The 20908-nt window shown below is 51.6% G+C and overlaps 7 protein-coding genes across 7 annotated transcripts; 4 read left to right on the top strand and 3 right to left on the bottom strand.

Moving 5' to 3' along the window:
• Window positions 1–547: 547 nt before the first annotated feature.
• On the top strand, window positions 548–3972 carry EPUS_03924 (uncharacterized protein; the record flags this gene model as incomplete). Its single annotated transcript, XM_007801679.1, has 3 exons — window positions 548–656; window positions 706–714; window positions 779–3972. The coding sequence occupies 3 exons, from the start codon at window positions 548–550 to the stop codon at window positions 3970–3972; spliced, it is 3312 nt and encodes a 1103-aa protein (XP_007799870.1).
• A 1658-nt stretch (window positions 3973–5630) lies between these two features.
• EPUS_03923 (uncharacterized protein) lies at window positions 5631–6311 on the top strand (the record flags this gene model as incomplete). Its single annotated transcript, XM_007801678.1, has 1 exon — window positions 5631–6311. One exon carries the CDS (start codon window positions 5631–5633, stop codon window positions 6309–6311), a length of 681 nt encoding a protein of 226 aa, XP_007799869.1.
• A 44-nt stretch (window positions 6312–6355) lies between these two features.
• Window positions 6356–6929, top strand: EPUS_03922 (uncharacterized protein; the record flags this gene model as incomplete). Its single annotated transcript, XM_007801677.1, has 2 exons — window positions 6356–6474; window positions 6560–6929. 2 exons carry the CDS (start codon window positions 6356–6358, stop codon window positions 6927–6929), a joined length of 489 nt encoding a protein of 162 aa, XP_007799868.1.
• A 242-nt stretch (window positions 6930–7171) lies between these two features.
• On the bottom strand, window positions 7172–9447 carry EPUS_03921 (uncharacterized protein; the record flags this gene model as incomplete). Its single annotated transcript, XM_007801676.1, has 2 exons — window positions 7172–9322; window positions 9376–9447. 2 exons carry the CDS (start codon window positions 9445–9447, stop codon window positions 7172–7174), a joined length of 2223 nt encoding a protein of 740 aa, XP_007799867.1.
• A 195-nt stretch (window positions 9448–9642) lies between these two features.
• Window positions 9643–12291, top strand: EPUS_03920 (uncharacterized protein; the record flags this gene model as incomplete). Its single annotated transcript, XM_007801675.1, has 1 exon — window positions 9643–12291. The coding sequence occupies one exon, from the start codon at window positions 9643–9645 to the stop codon at window positions 12289–12291; it is 2649 nt and encodes an 882-aa protein (XP_007799866.1).
• An 804-nt stretch (window positions 12292–13095) lies between these two features.
• EPUS_03919 (uncharacterized protein) lies at window positions 13096–14071 on the bottom strand (the record flags this gene model as incomplete). The annotated part of the gene is made up of 2 exons (XM_007801674.1): window positions 13096–13476; window positions 13598–14071. The coding sequence occupies 2 exons, from the start codon at window positions 14069–14071 to the stop codon at window positions 13096–13098; spliced, it is 855 nt and encodes a 284-aa protein (XP_007799865.1).
• Window positions 14072–15061: 990 nt separating this feature from the next.
• On the bottom strand, window positions 15062–20497 carry EPUS_03918 (uncharacterized protein; the record flags this gene model as incomplete). The annotated part of the gene is made up of 2 exons (XM_007801673.1): window positions 15062–18141; window positions 18190–20497. The coding sequence occupies 2 exons, from the start codon at window positions 20495–20497 to the stop codon at window positions 15062–15064; spliced, it is 5388 nt and encodes a 1795-aa protein (XP_007799864.1).
• Between the last annotated feature and the right edge of the window lie 411 nt (window positions 20498–20908).

Here is a 20908-nt window from a genome sequence, read left to right as displayed (position 1 = left end):
ATGAAACGTTGCTAGAAGTTTCATTGTCAGATTTGGTGACCAGCGACAGCAATAACACATTTGATGGTGCTGATTTATTGATCGCCTGTCACGCCCGAATATGATTATGGCATCCCTGATAGCCACCAGTCAGCTAATTCGGCGCTGCACGATTACCAATCCATCAGTGGCTCTTGTACCCATTGCTCCACTCCATTACATTGGCTCCCGTCCCAAATGTGGCGAATTTATCTTTCGGGAAAAGCTGGGCTCGCCTATGTCTCAAGATGGAAGGCTCTGATCCGAGCCACAGGCTGGAGCTCTGGTGGAGTGGTCCATCCATTTTGCTTCTCGCGGACGACAACAAATCGCCATTCTTTTCAGAGACAGCATTGTTTCTGTCATAAATGCGTCGCGGAACATAGATAACAGCTCACAAACGGAGACTGGCTATCAGATACTACTTATGGATTCAATAAGCTGGTGTCATTACCGACGTGTGCAGAATTGAAGCAGGTGATAGGGGCACGGAAATACTACAAATCTCCTAACATAGTACCTCGTCACGATGGACCGTGGACCGACATATGGCGATGACTACGCCTGGTCTGCCACTGTCTCGTCCGGAGGTGGATATGTTCAGCAGGGCAACATGCAGGCCGAAAATATCAATATCAGTATGGGTTGAGCCAGAATCTGAGTCCTTCAATCGCTGACAAGCAACAGGCTACACAAGTAAGCATTTTACTGCACAACATTATGTGCAAAGTATTTCTAAGCGCTGACTGATCGAGCGCAGCTCCTGGACTCACTCAATCATCACAATTTCATGAGAAGTGGGACGAATGTCAACAGGCACTACTCTTGAGAGATCCTCTAGATGACCGAAATGGATATACAACTGAAAAGGGCATAGAAGTGCCGGACAGCTGTGATTGGATTCAAGCCGAACCATGCTACAGGCAATGGAATAATCCGAAAAACCCGCCACAGCCTTTATGGCTCTGTGGCCCAGAAGGTTCTGGCAAGACTATGCTCTCAGTTTATCTCAGCAAGCATTTCGAACGTGAAAACCCGAAGGACTGCACTGTACTATATTACTTCTGTGACGGGGATGATCGTGAGCGAAACAGCGCTGTTGGAATCTTACGTGGATTTCTCTATCAGCTGGTTCGTGATAAGGGTCCTGATACCACGGGGCGAGCTCAAAAGGAAGTGGACAGAGAGAGAAAAGAGATCCAAGGCTTGCGAGAGATTCTTCTCAAGGCTTACCGCGAAAAGAAGGACAAAATGTTTGTTCTCGAGACTTTGTGGAGAGTCTTCCAGTTTATGATCAGAGTTCTGCCGGTCAGAAGACTGGTTGTTATAGTTGACGGCACCGAGAAATGCGACAAAAAGTCATTGGAATTATTGTTGAAGAAATTCATAGATCACTTCATGCCTAATAAAGGCCCGCCACCCTCTTGTGGTGCCTCAATCATCAACCTTATGGTCCTTGCCCGAGACACGCCTGAAGAGCTAAATGACGACCTAAGTGATATTCCTTATCTCCTTCTTACCAATTCCGAACACTATCCTAGTGGTCTGCGAGCGTACATCGAATATAAGGTGGCTGAACTAGCCAGGAACCGGGGATATGACGATTTCATCTGCGACAACATTAGAAGAGTTCTTACAGATGGCCCTGCCGAAGGTCCTCGATCATTTTTATGGATCAAACACAAAACACAGCAAATAAGGAAAACAGATCTTAGCACTCTGAGACAACAACTGAATTGGCGTCCCAAAGGCCTTGGTGATATCTATCTTCAAGCTCTAAACAGCATCCCCGATGATTGGAAGCAGCGTTGCGCCGCAATCATGCGCTGGATTTATGGTGCACAACGTCCCTTGAAACTCAGTGAGCTAGCTGAAGCTCTCAGTCTCGACGATTCGTATTCATCGATGGGCCAGGTCAAAGTGGACGCATTGAGCGAAATTATCAAAGATTGTGAAGATCTTCTGAAGATCAACGTCACCGACAACACGGTTTCCTTTGTTCATGAATCGATTCCCGAGCTTCTAAGTCAGAACAAGCAATGGAGCCTGAAGTACGAAACCCTATTAAGCATGTTCTATATTGAACACGAATCTGTACAATCCAAGATTTCCAACACTCTAATGGCGTACCTTTATGGCGGGTGCTTGGACGATCATGCCTTCCACAACCCAGCTTCTGACCCAGACCAAAGTACTGGCGAGGTCCTCAGAGCCTTCTTGAACGCTCGCATGAAAGCGTACCCGTTTCTCGACTATTGCATCAACTTTCTGATTGACCACTTGCAGACTGTTATATCAGAAGATGAAGTGTTTAGGTGGGACTTTTTCGACTCTCTGTCTTCGTCTCCTCAGAGAGATGCCTGGTGGGATGCTTACAGATCTTTGCAAGTTTCAGAATATTACTACCAGCCACCCAAGCCACTGCCTCTTGTGCATATTGCCGCATACACAGGCTCTTTGTCGATCCTGCAATATCTTGATCACAAGGATTTGCTTAGCGTAGATCTTGAAGAAGCGGACGGAAAGAATACACAACCCTGCACATACGCCATCTACAAGGGTCATGTTGACGTCGTAGAGCTATTGCTGGACCGAGGAGCTCCTCACACAGAGGCTGGAGTACCGCTCATTCTACTGGCTGCTCAGCGAGGTGACGTGGAGATTGTTCGACTTTTCCTGAATCGAGGGGCCAATGCAAATACAACTATGCCTACAGCGTATGAAATTCGAACGATGTTCCACCAGTTGTCCCCATTGATTGTCTATGCTTTCGATTTTCCAGAAGATGGGCAGACACTTGAGGAGCCCATCGAGGACGGTGAGACACTGCTTCATATTGCCGCTACCAGTGGCCAACCAGACCTTGTCAGTCTTCTTCTCGAAAATAACGCTGAAGTAAATACTAGGACTACCAGTGGACTGACACCGCTGTACTGCGCAGCTAACACTGGCGATGATGAGTCGGTGACTAATATGCTTAACTACGGAGCAGATGTTTCGGGTGTGACAAATCAAGGATGGACTGTGCTTCATGCTGCAGCCGATGGTGGCCTTGGTCTTTTACTCGTGCAAAGACTCCATAAGCTGGGGGTCGACATCACGGCAAGAAATGTCAAGGGAGAAACAGCTCTTCATTTCGCTGCATGCGATGATGATATAGAAGTAATCAAGTATCTACTGGATCACGGAGTGGGTGCCAACACGATGGACCGTGAAGGCTGGACGCCTTTACATAAAGCACTTCAACCTCATCTTAGTCATGAACTGGATGTTATTCGAGTTCTGCTGGAGAACGGCGCAGATAGCAACGCCCGATATCATGGAGGCTTGCCACCATTACAGATGGCGCTACTTTCAACTTGGGGGTGCGACACTGAGATCATCCGTCTCTTACTAGAGTATAAAGCAGATATACACGCTACAAACGACGAAAACAGAACAGCCCTACACGTGGCGATCGACTACGACTCTATGTGTGAGGTGGAAGGGCTCCGTCTCCTTATTGAGAGAGGGGCAGATCTGTACCGGCCTGATGCAAAGGGTGTAACGCCTTACGAAATGCTCAGAGACCACACGAATCCGGAATGTGGGGAACTGTTCAAAACGCTTGCTCCTCCACCTGCATCTCTTGTGGTCCCGACATCGGGAGCTCACCAAGCGTACGCCATTCCGGTTCATCAGCAGGACGCAAACATTTACCTCCAGCCTCTGGGATATCCGTCAGAAGTTGGCTTCTCGACTCAGCATCCATGGAACGAACAGCAGCCGCGAGCACATTCATCTCATGACTTTCACCAGGAACCATATACAATGTCTACGCCTGGCCCCCCGCAAATGGGGGGTCCATCGCAAATTCCTATACCACCAGCTGCAACCCCCCAGAGCGTCTTGACTTCGTTGGAGAACTTGAGCATAACATCACCTCCTTCATTGCCAGGTCCTTATGCGGTGTAGGGCGGATGGCTATCCGCAACAATCCTACCACAACAACGTTCAAGGAGGATTTCATCACCAGCAGCAATACGCTCATGCGCCATATCCGGATTCTGATACGTCCGTAACCAATCCCATTCTCCAGGCTCGACAACTCTATTATTCTTCACCAGCCGCGTATGAACAATTCCCAGCTTCACAATTATCACAAAATGAACAACAGGACTACTCAGCGTCCGCTGCGCCTGCTACATATCCTGATACAATGAGCAACGATTCGACCCATGTAGGATACGAGAATGATCACGACGCCTACCTTTATTCGCAGCAACATACGAGCAACACTCAGCCTCAGTATGAAGGACCCCAGCTATATAATTACACAAGGCAGGCGTCAAAGCCGTGGCACAGTGGTCAAACTTAGGTCCGACTTTATTCTAGGATCAGGCTTACAGTTCTGACGAGTTAAATCGTGGTCACAGAATATGGTGGCTTTTCTTGCTCTTAAGAACTTGATCTTTCTTTCTAGGATCATTTACCATCATGCCTAAGTCCTAAAAGTTATCAATAAGCTTCTAAGATTGCAATTATGGTAGCATGTGACCCATTTGATGAAGTGGATGAATTAATGTATTCTATCTGCAGAATCTATCTCTGGAGGAGAGGGCTAATCAATTGCAGTCGCAACAACGTGTGGCCATTGGCCTAGTAGTATTCCAACTGCAGGAAGAGATCCAAGCTTACAGCACTTTTCAACTATTCAATTGAGCTTGACGGTGAGTCTGGATTAAAGAGATGATAAGATAGATGTGTCTTTCTAAGAGTGCTCACCATAAGGGAGGTCAGGTCAAGCGCTACTACAAGAAAGCTATCTCTTCTCATTTTGCTTACTTGTGTTCTTTCGTGCTCACCTATGCTCACCTGTCAAAGCGGCACTCGTCAGGTCAACTGAGAATGAGCTGCAGTAAGGGCAAAGATTTTATCGTATTGATCTGCCGAGGGATTCAGCTCATCAATCGGGCTTTCCAGCTCCCTCACGACTCCATCTGGCCCTATGTGCAATCTAAGACTTGACCCCTGGCATTGAACACATATCTTAATGGGCGGTTTGACGGCGAGGGTGCGCTGCTCTGCCCAAGGAATGGCGAGGTAGCAGTGGTGATGCTTGGGCTAGGGGAGGAGTGGATTGACTGAACAGGTCGATTCCTGTATACGGACTGTGCGTTCCATTTAATCAAATTGAGTCGAATAAATCAAGTCGAATGCTTTGGTATATGAGAGCTTCGAACGTTATATACACTTTCGTTTTGTCTATTCAATAATTTCATCGCCTCGATAGCTTCAGGAATCACTACCCCACTACGGATGAGGACACTATTAATGTTAAAGGCAAATACATATTTTTCTATTGTAGATATTTGATCTGGCTCTGGTGATGTAGCAGCGGTGGACGTGATGAATACCAAGACTCTAGATTCTGCCCTGTACTACTAGTACTAGTACAGCGCCAGCAATTCGAGTGTAACGCCAAGGATTCGCAAGACTTCGCAAGACTTCCGCAATGGACAGTATCCCTGAGGCTTATCCACTCGGACTCGTAGGGAAGCCAGCATCAGGTCTCCAGCTTCCCTATATCTTGAAGGATGGATGAGTGATAGGAGATACCTCTGGAAGATGAAATGCCGCTACATGCTGACGATAGACTGCTGTGTATAGTACTGGCAAGCGGTCTACTGGTAGCCGCCAACGCAATCCCCTACTATTTAAAATACATCCGCACTATCACCCAAGTCAAGCATGAGGACAAACCAAGCAAAGGACCTTGTGAGGATGCCGAGGACGCTCTCAAGCTCAACACTCTCAAGAAGCTCGTCGCTGCACCAAGCTACAAGTTACGCGCCTCCGCCGTAAAGATCATAGCCGAGCGATCCATCAAAGACGCCACGCGCAAGCTGCTCCTGCGTGATCTGGCGAGCAAGCACTCCACAAAAAGAGACCAGGCTCTGCATGCGCTGTGGTTTCTACTGTCTGACCCGAGTCTGATCGCCAGCCTCGAGATCAGGCAACACTTTATGTCCGATCCCTCCACATTCGCCGCCATCGTCGACTGTCTCTCCAACCTTCTCCCCCTCCACTCACATGGTCCACCATCGCAAGCACACAACCCCACCAAGTCCTCCCCTCTCCTCCCGCACAACCGACCCCCCTCGGAGACCGTAGCCCTCCGCATCCTCCGCGAACTTCTTACTGACCAAACCCTCCCAACCGCCCTCTCCGCCGGCCTCATCAGCAAATGGCTCAAGCACTACCCCTTCCCCCCTGCGCTCTACCCTCGAACGGCGCCCGCCGCCAAGAAGTAATCAAGCTCTTCAAAACCAAGTCCTTCGGACCGGACGACCCGTTCATGGCCGCCATCATCACCATCATCACCCGCCAGCCCGAAGGTCTGAAGCAGCTACGTAAACACGGCCTGACGGGCTCGTGCCGCAGAAGTCGACATGGAGGATGTGTTCATGGCAGACGGTGAAGACACGGCCGGTGTTGTTCGATCTTCCGTCGCCATGCCTTAGCTGATTCCGGTTATATTTTTAACTAGGAATGCATAAAGCCACCCGTCCAGCAACCAGGCCGAACGCGCGGTGCGGCAACGGAGAAGGGAAGCGGCGGTGTACAGTGAGGGTGACGCGCCGCTGACACAGGACAATATCTTCCAACGGCAGCCTTCGAATGTAGGACTGGGAGCTGGATCTGCATCTGCATCTGCAGTAGGGGCTGCGCCGGATGCGACGGATACAGCAGTCGAGGCGAGACAGGCGAGGATGGACGAGGAAGAGGAGAGGGAGGAGGAGCTACTGGCGCTGGCGTTGCAGGAGGTGAGGGATATGAATTCGCGAGTGCAACAGCAGTCTAGCGCACAGCACTCTGGGAGGATGAGTAGCGTCTGGCAGTGGTTGACGATGAACTTGGGGCGTGTGTGACGAGATACAGCGCCCCTCCTCCGCTTGCTGGCGCAGATGATCACGCGTAACACAATTCAAGGAGCAGGTTTCAGAAGCTGACTCCCTCACGACACGCAAAATGGCAGCATAAGCGAAGGCGTTTGATGATATCCACTTGAGATACCCCGCCACGACAGCATACACACGGCATTGCTGCCCAATCAGACCCTTTTCTTCCTGGACATATCCTGGTTTACTTTGAATTTGTGCTATTTCCATAATCACAACCCCCTCCAAGCCGTCTTAGCCAAGCAATCCGCTTTTCTCTTCGTCGGCTTCACAAAGCCCATCATCCTCAGCTCAGCCAGACCGCGATAAAAGAGCGCCAGGGCCATTCTCTCATCTACCACCCCAGTCTCCTCCGCTACATCCTTCTCACCATTGTTGCCCTGGATTTCCTCCTCTCTTTCTTCCTCCTCCTCCTTCCCACCATCTTCCCTCTCTTTACGATCGATAACAATAGCCCTAAACGCCTCCCACAAATCCCTCACATTCACGATCCCGCCAGCCTCACACCACAGCTGCCACAGGATACTGGTCGGTGGCTGCGTGGCTAGGATCTGACCCCGCCCACCACCCCTCGTCGAGGCATCTCCCTCGCAGCATTCGCAGCCCAGATAGTCATACGGCATCGAGAGCGCACGCTCTGCAGCATAGCGCGGACGCGGTGTGAAGACGGTAGCTAGTGGGGATTTGAGATTGTAGACAAAAGCCTCGTGCATGAAGAGGGTGACGGGGTTTACAATGTGGGTCTCGAAGTAGGAGGTTAGGGTGTTGGTGATTTGGTCGACGAGGCGGGTGTATTCGGTTTCCTTGGCTGAGAGTTTGGGACCGTGTTTGGACAGGGAGACTTTGTTGTTGGTTACGGTGGTGCTGGTTGTGGTGTGCCTTGGGTCGTAGGCGGTACGAAGGGGGCCTTTGGTGGAGTCTGGTGGAATTACGTGGTCGAGCCTTTCTAGGAGGATGGTGGCGTCGAGTCCGGGAGAGCTGTGTTGTTGCTGGATTGCGTCGAGCATCTTGCGCATGTCATTGGAGGGTAGAATTGTGATTTTTGAAATGAGGTCTGTATATAGAGGAGAGTCAAGAAATGAGGATCCAGATAAAGCTTGAACTTGGATAAAGAAGGAATCTTGTGGTGTCTCTGACGGCTTGACCACTTTAGATACCGCCTCAAACAGCTCGAGTGCTGCGTGGTGCCTGGACATCGTCTCTCTTCCATTTCGGACGGCTTCTCGGGCAGCCCCAAGTAGAAGTCTATCGTCGTTAAGCAAACCTCTGACAGTCTTTAGATCGCCCTTGTCGAGTATCTCTTCCGCATGTGCTCGGAAAGAGTCAGTGCAGCGGATGGCTTCGCAGAGTTCTGGATGGGCATTGAGGTCCTCAGTATCTGGCTCCAGCAATATCGAGAGCGCGTTGGCGAAAAAGTGAGACATGATTGTGTGTTTGATGGCTCGATCGAAGCTGGCAACGCCCGCGTCTTGTTCTCTCGACATTTCGAATAAAATGCTGCTAACGTCAGGTCCGAGTGAGATACCGGACACATTGGACATGGCATTAAGACTTTGATATATCTCGGCGCATGGATCGGCTCTGACTGATGCATCAAATAGTCTGCAATCAAGGAGACGAATGGTGGATCTGGAAAGGCGCGCCTCAAACAGGTCCACAGTAGTAGACAGGCCGAGCAGCAAGACGAATGGGATACGATCTTTCCAAGCACTTACCACCGAGATCAGATCCGTGAGCAGAAGCATATCGAACGCCTCGATATCTGTCAAGTACAAGACGCACCTCTGCACGCTTCTTGAGGCCACAAATTCCTGTAACAGCTCAAGATCGTAATTCATGGGTATTCTGCGCTTGCGTTCATTCAAAAATGTCTGATAGCCATCCAGACCATCCACCTGGGTAATAGCTGCACGGATAAGGTTTTTGAGTGCTGTGATCAAGTTGGCAGCCTGGGTTGGATTGAGGCTAACTACAATCGCAGAAGAAGACTGCGAATATGTTGAATTCCATCGTTCTAGCAGGCTTGTCTGGGACCCTGCCTTAGGTCCGCACAATATGAGGCCTGTCCGGAGTCTCCCTCGATCGGGCAATGTGGGTGCCTCCTTCACGAACTGGACGACTTCGCCCAAGAAGGCATTGTCTGCTGGTTCGAGTAAGTGAGCAACTCGGCTCTTTTGCTCTGCCCAGCATTTCTGAAAGGTAATCCGACGGCGTTTGGCATGTTGCACATTCTCCTGCCCACTTAGAAGAGCAGGGAAGATTTCCGCATGAGCCTCGGAGTCTGTAGCTATATGCGCAGTTTTCCGCCTCTTTGATGGGCGTTGGCCACCGTCTGCCGTCCGAGGGAGGTAGAGGTAGCAACTCTGTTCCCCGTCATCAGCCGCAGATACACATAGACCGAAAAACAGAAATTTACCTGATGGGCTGTCTCCTCGTGTATGTCTTCTGGGTAAACATCTCCTCGGAACCCATCATCAGTGGTTGACATCCTGTCTTGCAAACCACTTTGATTTGGCGACGCGCGAAGTTCGAGACGCGGAGGACCACGCTAAACTGGAAAGGGTCATTGCAGATCTGCAGAAGCTCCCTCCTCCAACTTTTTTTCTTCGCAGTGTGCGTACTACGTATGTAGCAGCAGCCTCACCAGGGAACCTACGTGTTGTCTTCACCTGGCAAATTATACATGCGCAGGATATGTGAACACTCGAGGCGATGGCACCAACAGTTCTTCCCTTCCGCCCTTCACCTTGGCCATCGTCCATGCTTTCCAAGGCTTTGGCTGCCTGCTCAGGCCCACCAACGTCAATACGCCAAGAAACCAAACGATGAGATTGTGCAGCGCCCGTACGCCAGAAGACAGAATGGCGATACTGTGCAGCCCCAGTACCCGCCAGAATCAAACGACGATGTTCTGTGGCGCCGGAACGCCCAAAAAGCAAATGACGACGTTGTGCAGCATCCACTTGCTAATCAACAAAACAACGAGCAAAACAATGATGTCGTGGTGCATGAATTTGAGCAGATAGGAACAAACAAGAAGAGCAGAGTGGCTGTAAACCCCAAAGAAGAACTGGAGGTGACGGGGGAGTATTTGAGGTCACAACTCGAAAGCTTGGAGAAAGAGCTTGCAGTGTTAAGAGAAGGGCCCTTTGGACCGAACAGCGAATTCATGCAATCGCTGCCGCCTAATGAACGTAAGATGGCGCTTAAAGCTTTGGGCAAGGACCTGACAGGAGGGTTACATGATCCCGATGATTTTAATCCCGAAGAGCTCGACCGGCTGATCGAAGCGCAGGACTCAGAGGCTGACGACTTTGGTGGCGACCCGCCGCCAAAGGTCATCCTCCAATACACAGATGAACATCAGGCATATGTCCGGAACTTCAACTCCGTTCTCGAAGAAGCTGTGAATACACCGGTAGTGAACGCGAATACCAAGATATTGCTTTGGAGATCGTATCGACGATGCTGTTACAATATTCAGAACTTTCCATCGACGGTGCCTCCCCAGGTTTGGGATGTACTGTGGCAAACACAAGCGGATCTATCTCACAGATATGGGACTAAAAAGGTGCTTCGATTAGCCAAAGACATGCTCTCCCAGTCTTCTACACCCCTTTCTCCGCAGCAAACCCTGGTCTATCTGGAATGTCTGCGTGTGGAGAAATACCTGGAAACTGCTATTCAATGCTGGAATGAGAATCGAAACTCCTTGGGACGTAATGCTCAAGTGGCTAAACAGTTTTGGGCGCTCGGTGTGCAACTCTACAGCGACAATGATCAGCCTGGAGAAGCTGAAACCATTGCATTGCAATGTCTCGAGGGCTCTTTGGCGGACCCAGGTATACTAGTACCCGTGATAGATTCATGGGCACGAAATGGCACAGCGAACTGTTTGGAGAAGGCCTGGGCATCTTATCTACATTTCAGCCAGAAGTCTGGTACAGAAGTCAACATGGAGGATTATGAAAAAATCTCAGCCACGCTGCTCAAGCACGGTCAGTCCAATATGGCGCTAGCTGTCTTCAAGGATACGGCGGTCCGCAGAATCAACCGTGGTGAGTATGACTCTTTTCACACGTTTCAACGTCTTGCCAGCAAAGTAGGAGAGTTTCAATCCTCTGCAATCAATGCAGATGAAGTCAGCAGGGTTTCCCTGAATGCGTTGACGATGCTGCCACGGTTCTTGCAAAATAAGTTTTTCTTTGCATTCTGGATCAAGGGACTTCTCGGCCATGGACAAGTGGATGCCGCTGCTAAGGTAGTGGAGCTTATGTACGAGCGAGGCATCAAACCGGACGCAAAGCATTTGAACGGCATTGTAGGCGCATGGCTACGTGACGGGTCCGATGAAGCTAGGAATCAAGCAGAGCAGATGGCCTGGTCTATGGTTAACGCTCGAATCGACTTCGTGCGCAATCGAGCCATGAACTTGAAGAACAAAGACGTGGTCAGCTATGCCAATCGTCCTATACCCCCCGCTACCATTGAAACATTCTCTATTTTACTACTTCATTATACTCGTCGTTGTCAACTCGACCTGGCCGAAAATGTGACGAAGGTGATGACCGAAGAAGCCTTGATTGCCCCAAATGTCTATATCTGGAACCATTGGCTCTATGCAGCTTTACGCGCGAAGAACCTTGAGAAGGTGTGGTCCCTGTACCTCAACATGCAACGTCACGTCCAGCCCGACCTCGAGACATTCGCCTGTCTATGGGACTCTGCAAAATTGCAATGGGATCCCAGCCGATCTGCTCAATACGACGACTTTCCCACCGCTCGACGCTTGTTTAAGCGCATGCCCACCTGGATGTCGCAGCTACCGGAGGCACAGCTAATCCGCACCAAACAAGAATTCTCCCGAGACCTACACAACCAAATCATCCGCGTCTTTTGCCTGAGCCAGGACCTGCCAGGCACACTCTGTGCCCTGTATGGCCTGGTGCAGCTCTTCCAGGAGTATCCCGACAGCGACACCACCCGCATCATCGTCATCCAGCTCGCGCATCTCCTCCCACCCGACTCGCTATCTCGTGGCGTCAGGCGGAAGACGTCGACCATGAGAACTGCTCTGTCGGCGGTCAACAACATTTTGCAGATCGTCACGGACCAGCGCATCATCGCTCTGAAGGCTAAGGGACTGGACCCTGAAAGACTGGACGAGACGACCCAGAAGCAATTCCAGCTCGACGTCCTCTCCGATCTTCTGGTGGTCTTCCTGAAGAGACTGACCAAGGAAAACACAGGCAGTCTGGTAAATAGGATGCAACATATAGCGGCACATATGGGCGTGAATATTGATGCGGTGGATTTTCGCGTTGAGGAGTGAAAAGCTTTTTATGTACGTGAGGACTTCATGTAATGGACATGAGGCCCCGCGGGTCTAAGAAAGGGCTTTCTTGGCAACAAGGATTTTTTTCTCATCGTCGCCCCGTTGGGCACACTATGCCCTCTGCGCCACGCAAGAGCTACACACCTGTGTGGCACACGGGTCATCATCGTTCCCGGTTGAGATGTGTCGATTAGACACCCAGTCAGAATATTACTGCGACGCCACACCAGAGAGACGGTCAGTACCCGATGAACGGATACAGCCAGCGAGATGCCCTCGCCAGTCGTCCCCGAGGATCGTGCTGACCGCGCCCGGCCTGGTACTGTCCCCTACCTGCATCGCGGGCACGTGGACGGCGGTCATCAAGGCTTCAGGTGGTGGATGCTCCACTTGCAGCATCTGCCCCGCTCGGATGTGATTGCACAGGATTTATTGCCGGTGGGAAGGAGGAATGAAGCGGTGCATAGCGCAAGACAGGGCGTGGGTGTGAGTGTGAGGGTGGGTACGATGCATATACCTGGAGGAAGGTTGATGACATGCATGGAAGGACGGATGTGGTATCTACTTATCATGTATGCTACGTAGTAGGAAAGAGAAAGGAAGAAGGAGTGAAGCTTGTACTCCTCATAGTAGAGATCTTCAATCTCATCTCATCTCTCATGGTCTCTCTCTCTTTCTCACTCCGTATTCGTCCTACTTACAGCTACTGCATGCACGCCCACGAATGCCGAACACAGGTACGGTTATGTAAATGCAGGCTCTGCTCTCCGCAGCCTCATCCCACCCACCAAGATCTCAAACTTATTTCTTCCCTTTCTTCTTCTTGCCCTTCCCTCCCCCTCCAGCACCACCTCCCCCTCCTGCGCCAATATTCGACGAAGCGGCAGCCTCGCCACCCTTCTCGACGAGGACCGCATCCTCATCACTACTCCCCCTCCCAGCCGCCGCCGTCGCAGCAAGCGACTCCTTCCTGCTCTCTGCCGCGGTGCCTTTCTCCGCGCCGGCCTCTAACTCCCTCAAAAAGCCCTCCCTCATCCTCTGGCGTCGGCGCTCCCACTCCCTCTTCTCGGCGGGCAGGCTCGCAAAGATGCCCTCGAGCCGCTGCTTCAACATGTCATTGTTCGCCATCTCGTTGGCGGATTGGAAGATCGTGGTCCCCCAGTTGGGCGAGAATGCGTTTGCCTGAGCCGCGGGTCAATACGGGGAAAAGAAAAAAAAGAGAAAAAAAATTCAGCTACAGCCGCCGAGTTTATGAGAGCAGGAGGGGGGGAAAGGGACGATGTTTTTTTTGTATATATCTTACCTCCTGCACGCAATCCTTGACCTCGAGCTCGAGCTCGGCCTCGGCGCGCAACAGGCGCTGCCAGATCTCGTCGCCGACGCAGCCGCGTTTCAGCAGCGTGTTGAGCGCCTGCTTGCGCGTGCGGATGTGCACGATGCGGTGGATGTCCTCGGTGCAGCGCGCGAGCAGGGCGGCGCGGAGGAGCGAGTCCGGCACCTTGGCCGCCGAGCCGTCGTGGTCGCTCAGGTGCAGCAGCGACAGGTAGATGTCCCGCGCGGTGTGGGCGGGGAAGTAGGGGGACAGGCTTAGGGATTTTTCTGGAACGGGGAAAGGGAAATGGTTAGTTGGTTCGTTTGATTTTCCGGGGATTGGAGAAAGGGTTGGGGGGGAAGACGAACGAGCTTTTCGCTTGCGGTATAAGGAGGAGAATGTGGCGAGCGAGGTGAGGAGGATGCCTAGGTAGGCGAAAGGGATGAGGAGCGAAAGGTAGTTCATCGTGATGGGGATGGAGGAGGAGAGGATGGGGGATGCGCCGAGGAGAGGAGCGCCGAGGGAGAGTGGTCTTCTCCACGATGCCTGCCCACACAGGCTAGAGGTCGTATGTTCAAAATAGCGTGATGGAAGTGAGAGCCTGGCTGTCTGAATTGACTACCGCAGTTGTGTGGCGGCTATCATGGTGCCTTTTTTCGAGTCCAATGTTGTCCTGCATCTACCCAGAGGACAGGTGTATTTTTGACTCCATTTTTGGGGAACTTGCAGCGGAGCTTTCCGCGGTGGTCGAGAGTGCATGCCAAGGCCCCAAGGGATTTTCAGCCCTATGGATGATACCACCACAATACCACAGTACCATAATACCACAATACTGGTATGTGGCCTGCTGTCTGTTCTGTCAGACACCAGTGAGTTTACGGTCCTTTTGGTCCAACACCTGCACATTCTGTACCACCGTACAATGAGTCAACGAATGTATCTTGTTCGTCTTTCCATACTTCGAGATTCGCCAAGCTCAGAAGCTTTTGCTTCCCTGCCTACGCTATGAGGTGAAACAGCCCGGAAGAAGACCTGTTCTAGGCCACTCTACTCGCCTTTTGCAATCGCTGAGGGTCGAGGTAAACTCCTGAAAGCATGCCAGACTTAAGAAGGTGCAGGAAGCATTAACAAAAGACGATGTCGCTGACCTTCAATTCTCAACCACAATGGCAGACGGAAGCTGAAATTTTGGTACAACTACGCTAAGTGATCCGAGAACAAGAAAGAGGAAATACCTGTTCCTTTCCCTGGTTTGCACAAGTGACCGCAATGGGGCTTAATTGACCAACGCCTGACCTGCCTGCTCCGTTTTCTCCTGTGCTCCCTCGTTGCCCATGCATGATCTCATTTCGTAGTCCATCCTCTTTCCAGCCAGCGAAGACCAAAAAACAGACAGGAATCAACATGATGGCCACTCTATGCTTGCGCTTGGTTCAGTCTTGGTGGAAGTTCTATTCACCCCCTTCGCCCCCAACTGCTGGGCCCAAACTCCCACCCGCAATCCTCCATGTCTTCCAACACCCGGTTGAAAGTCTCCCCCACCCACACTGCAACCCGACTACGATTCCACTCCAGCCTCGTCCTCCACACGGTATCCATCAGCACGCTGTTGACCTGTTCAAGCTGTTCGACGCTGCAACCCGTGGTTCGGGACGAGAGATCGTCGAGAAGGTGGGTGACGAAGTCGTGGTCGATGGCTAGTGCAGACTTCTGATGGTCTGTGGTTGTTTTGTTGGTGTTGTTCGAAGAATGATGGGTGGCGTCGACTGGGCTGTGCGGCTTGGTTGTCGTTGCGTTAGACGAGGTTGGTTGAGAATTGATGCTGGATGGCTGGGAGTGATCGTCGTTCAGGAGGGCGTGAATGCTTGTACTGCGCGCCCGTGATATTGCATCGAAAGGGGGTACAGGAGGAGGTTGGGAGTGAGTGTGAGAGCTTGGTTGAGAATTAGGTTGGGACAGTGGTTGATAGATGGAGATGGGACGATGCTGGGAATTTTGAAATTCTGCTATCTCGGTGTTAGCTGTTGATCTGCCAGACAGAATGTTGCGGCAATGCTCACGTTGGGTGTCAGGTATTTCGGTGGCTTCGGTCCGTGGCCGTATGTAGTCGTACATGTACAGGTTCGGTCCTATCTCTTGGGATGCCATTCTCTCCCCCGAGCTACCAGAATTCTTCTTCCCACTAGTGGTCTGCGTGGTCGAGGCGCTGTTCTGGTAATCGGCGGCTTGAGATCCTGCTGCCATAGGGGTAACGGTGCTCTTTTGTGACAACGGAGCACTCATACCAGAAGCTTGACGCATCTGCTGAGACGGTGCAGTGTATGAGTGAGGTGGCCGAGGCTGTGCGGAAGGTCCAAAGGAGGAGCCGCTAGTGGTGTTTGTCATTTGTGTCTCCATGCTATGTTCGTGAGAATTGGGTCGAGACCCAGACTGGGCCATGTGGGTATCGCCTTCAGCGTCTGCGTCATGATCATCGATGGTATGATGCGAGCCTGAGCCATTCAGATCCGACCCTCCTGCGGCCATGGGCCGAATACCATTCGTGGTCACACTGTTATGAGGCGGCCGTGAAGGCGTAATGGGCATGATATTCTGGAACAGCATACGTCTGTCGTTCACTGGCTCGCCAAGTGTGATGGGACCAGTGGAGGGATTGACGGACGAAGGTTCGGATGCGCCACCATGTGGAACGTTACATACCACTGGAGGCGGGCGCATGCTTCCAGTCTCCTCGGCGGTCTTCTTGGCTTTATCAAGTGCCTCCTTCTCTCGGATGAGCTCTCTCTGATACACCTTTTCACACTCGGCAGTCAGGGCCGCTTGACCTAGCTCGATTCCCTCGATATCCACCTCGACATTGGTGAGCAGCTCATTGGCCTTGAGAAGCCGCTCTTGGTCACCGATTGTGCGTGCGTCCTTTGCAAGCCGCTTGACATCCGCTAGGAAATCCTTGGGGCGCTTGTAGTACCCATTACTTAATCGCTTCTCGATTGTCACAGTGTCCAAGTTGTAGAAGAACTTGCCAGTGCCGGTCTCCAGGAGGCCAGGTTCGTCGTGAGCATCTTTGCCAATCTCATAAGGTCGGAAAGACGCGCGAGCGAGAAGTTCAGTGTGAAGGTCAGAGCTGACAGTACCGGGATCGGCCTCATCATAGAGATAGCGAATCTGGTGTTCTTCAATAACACCGCTCCGGAACTTACGATATTTGGTCCTGATCTGGTCCATGATAGGCTGCAGTTGGATCTTCAGCATATTCAAGGTATGCCGATCACGCTTCTTCTGTATCTTGAGTTCCTCCTTGGTGGGTGGGGGAGCAGCTTTGGGTTCTTCTGGTGGAGCTGGCCTCAATTCCTCAATCACTCGTTTCTTCCGGTTCAAAGGATCCGGGAACTCGGGAGGAGTCATGGCAACGAATCGCATAAGAGGCTTGAAATACTCCCGGCGAGCCGACTGTTCAGGGCATGACAATGCAAACGAGTTGCGCCTGGAGTAGCCAAAGAGTTGTTTGATGAAATCCTGATCCAGCTCCTCATCCTTCTCTTGTTCCAATATGCCTAGCACCAGAATCGGATCTGTGGGGTGTAACGACCGTAACAGACCAAGAAAAGTCGAGATGACCTGCTGACCCAGGGTCGTGTACCAGGTTTGGACGTTGGGCATGTAAATCACACTCGGCTTGTGCGTCTTCACTTCGGAGAATAGTCTGACCATAGTTGCTTCTGGTGAGCTAGCGGAATCGCCGAGAAGAACAGAAAGCTCGAAGGACTGAACGTGCAGACCTTCAAAATGGTTGAGAAGTGCAGCTGCTAGATATTGCTGACCCATTCCAGTAGGTCCTCGCACGAGCAGCCTTGGTCGAAACACTCGGGAACCATCGAACGCTCGCTGTACTTTATCACGCCCAAAGCTAGAATCAACATCCTCATACTGAGCTTCTTCAAGAGCAGTGGTCTTTTTCTTCTGCGGCATAATCTCTGCAACGATCCTTTCAAGAACGTTCAATGGCTTGCGCAACAATGGCTCGATACCTGAGGGTAAAGGCGAAGCTCCAGAAGAAGCGGAGCGCTCAGATGAAGGAACAATCTTCTCGACCGAAATCATAAAATCCTTCGGAAGAACCTGGATGGACTTCGGATCAATGAGTAGCTTCTGTTGTGATTTGTAGATCTGTGGGTATCGTCGCTGCACGGCGTTCAATGCCGCTTCGGTGCAGAGGGCTCTGAGGTCCGCACCACCATACCCTTTGGTCAACTTGGCAAGCTCGTCTTTAATCGCAGGATCGAGTGGTGGGTCCCAATTTCTGGTGTGAATATCCAATATAGCACGCCGAGCTTCCGTGTTAGGTAGCGGAAAGTAAAACTCTCGATCAAAACGACCAGGTCTACGCAGCGCTGGGTCGACTGAATCAGGTCTGTTTGTGGCACCAATTACCACTACCTGACCACGACCATCCATGCCGTCCATCAGAGCTAGAAGCGTCGATACGATCGACGCGTGGATCTGCTCTTGCTTGCTGGATCGTACTGGCGCAAGACCTGCTACTTGTTAGCATCCATGACCGCGGGCAGATATGATCAGCGTACCATCAATTTCATCGAAGAAGATGATACTTGGCTGTGTCCTCCTTGCCTCCTCGAACAGCATCCGCAGCTGCTTCTCAGCTTCGCCCACCCATTTGCTCAGTGCATCGGCGCCTTTCCGCATGTAGAAGGTGACTTTCTTTCCTTGAGAGCTTACGCTCGAAGCCAGGGCTCTGGCAAGCAAGGTCTTTCCTGTACCAGGCGGTCCATGGAACAGAACTCCTCGTGGCGGTGTGATCTTGAAACGCATAAAGATTTCAGGATACAGAAGCGGAAGTGCTACCATCTCTTTCAGCTGATCGATGTGCCCCTGTAGGCCACCGACTCCTTCAAAGGTCACATTTTGGTCCACACCTAGTGGATCAGCATCGGCCAGGGCCTGTTTATCCTTGACTTTTCCAAGGTTGGCCGGTGTTCCTGTCGTACCTTGTGCTGCATCTGCGTTCAAAGCTTGCGCAGCAGGAAACAAGCCAAATCCAGGTCCGAATGCGGAGGTAGGTGTCATTCCAACAGTGCCTCCAACAGGCTTTGGTCGTTGCATAACTTCTTCGTCGCTGCTGTCCGAATCAGCACCTCCGGCCGCACCGATACCTCCAGGTCCTCCCAGAATAGGGACTGGTCCTCCTGCACCGCCAAAGGGACCATAAGTTGAGAACAGGCTGCGTTGCCAACCTCCACCACCGCCTCCCCCTCCATTGCGGCGTCTCGACGGTGTCGGGGCCTGATCTTCTTCCGCATCATCGATTGGCACGTTGAGTTCTGGTCTTAGTATGCGGTAATCAACGTTGCCTCGCGGGCCACGAGTCCTTCGAGGTTCATACACAATCTCATGCTGTCTTGGTCTGCGCTTGCGGCCGCCAGACTTCAATTCAGCGAGCTCATCTGCGAGGTCTTCGTCTTCATCAGAGACTGGACTCTGCCTCGATGTTGTCCGCTTGCCACGTTGCATTCGGCGGGATCGACGGCTGTTGCTGCTTTCGTAATCGTCTTGAACTTTTGGTGGGGAATTTTCTGATTGTTCTGATGCTGACATTTCATCCTCTTTCTCATGGTCGACATCAGGTTCGAAATCACTACTTTCTTCGTTGACCTTACGTTGGGAGCTTCGTGATGGTCGCTTGCTAGCCTCGGAACGAAGTTGCCGGCTTCGTAGTCGGTGGCTACTCTCTGCCAGTTCTTTGACAGGAGATTGCGCTTTGCGCTGAGAGGCACGGGTTGCCCGACCCCGCGGGATAGGCTCCTCGTCATCATCTTCCTCCGGCTCAACGTCTTCAACAAGCTCCTGTGACTCTGGTACAAAGCGAGCTTCATCCTCTATGGCTTCCTCGCTACCAGACTCCTTTGCAGCGTCCCGAATATCGGAAATTATCTTTGGCATATCTTCTGCCGCTTCGCCTTGTGTCTGGGATTCGCTTTCCATGATCTCATGCTGGGATGCTTTTATCTCTAGTACTTCTTCGGGATTGTGTGGATTGGAGTCCTCTTGTGAAGCCTCATCGATAGTACTCTTGGAAGGATATTTGAGACCTTTGCCGCCTCTTAACTGACGTACAGGAACCTCGGGCTCCCTTGATCCAGGTCTGACCACTTCGGCGTGTTTGCCAGAGTTAGACAGGCCTATTAGTGTTTCCTCTTCATCATGAGAGATGCGACTGCTTCTTCTCGTTCCACGTGCAGTTGCTGAGGTAGGTGTAGGCGGCTGTTTGCTACTGTGACTGCCACTCCTTTTTTGGAGATTACGTGTCGGTGCAGCTGGCGTAGTCCTGGGAGTTCCCGTTTTGAGCTTTACGATGAGCTTTGGGACGCTCTTCTTCGACCTCAGAGCAGGTGCATGTTCTTCCTCGTCTGTCTCAGAAGTTTGTCCTGCGAGGTCGTTATCATCTTCGACGTCGCTCTCCTCATATGTAAACCTGGCCTTGGCGGCTTTCCTTACTGGCCTGCCATGCTCATTCATCTCGACTGGCTCCTCTTCCTTCTCCGACTCGCTATACGAGCCCGAAAGTAGGCTATCGTTCTCGTCCTCGTCGCCTTCTTCGGATCCGCTCCCATACTTTCTTCGCTGCCTCTTCCTAGCAGGCTTACTGCGATGTCTAGACCTCTGTGACCGTGCTTTGGATGGACCAGGTGCCTTGTCGTCGTAATCATCGTCACCTGACTCTTCAGCTGCGACGATTTCCTCGATAGTCCGCTTTGAGCTGGTTTTGAGTGGCATTGTATTCGGAGAAGGATCGGAAAGGTTGAGCGAGGACTCAGACAGGGCTAAGGAAAGAGTTGACGACCTGTCGTCGTCACGATCAGCAATGGAAGACATAGTGATTGCTGTGCAAGCGTGGTGACTTACTGCTTCTCGAAGGTTGAGGGGATGTGGTTGGGTATACTGCGGCCGGCAAGTCCCGGCCTTGACCACGTTTATTCAGTGAAGAGCAATAACTAGTAGCAGACAGCTAACTGTTGCTGCCAGTCTGCAAAGTCTGCAAATGTAATAGTGGAGGCAAGTCAGTGTTCTGCTGGCTAAGACTTTCCCGCCCCGTCCAGCTTCAAGCTTAAAAATAAGGCATCACAATCAGACCCAACATCCTACAAACACTCGGTTCCATCAACAAATTTCTAGAGGACAGGATTCAGTGAAGAAGGATGCTGATCATGAGTATTCGATTCTGGGCAGATTGGTCGAGGATGACCCGGCAGAGATTTGCAGGCAGCGCAGACACCAAGTTTGAGG

Source organism: Endocarpon pusillum, assembly GCF_000464535.1.
Source record: "Endocarpon pusillum Z07020 unplaced genomic scaffold scaffold1323, whole genome shotgun sequence".
Classification (NCBI taxonomy): Eukaryota; Fungi; Ascomycota; class Eurotiomycetes; order Verrucariales; family Verrucariaceae; genus Endocarpon; species Endocarpon pusillum.
Note: the sequence above shows the minus strand (reverse complement) of the source record. Positions and strands in the feature narration are given on the sequence as shown.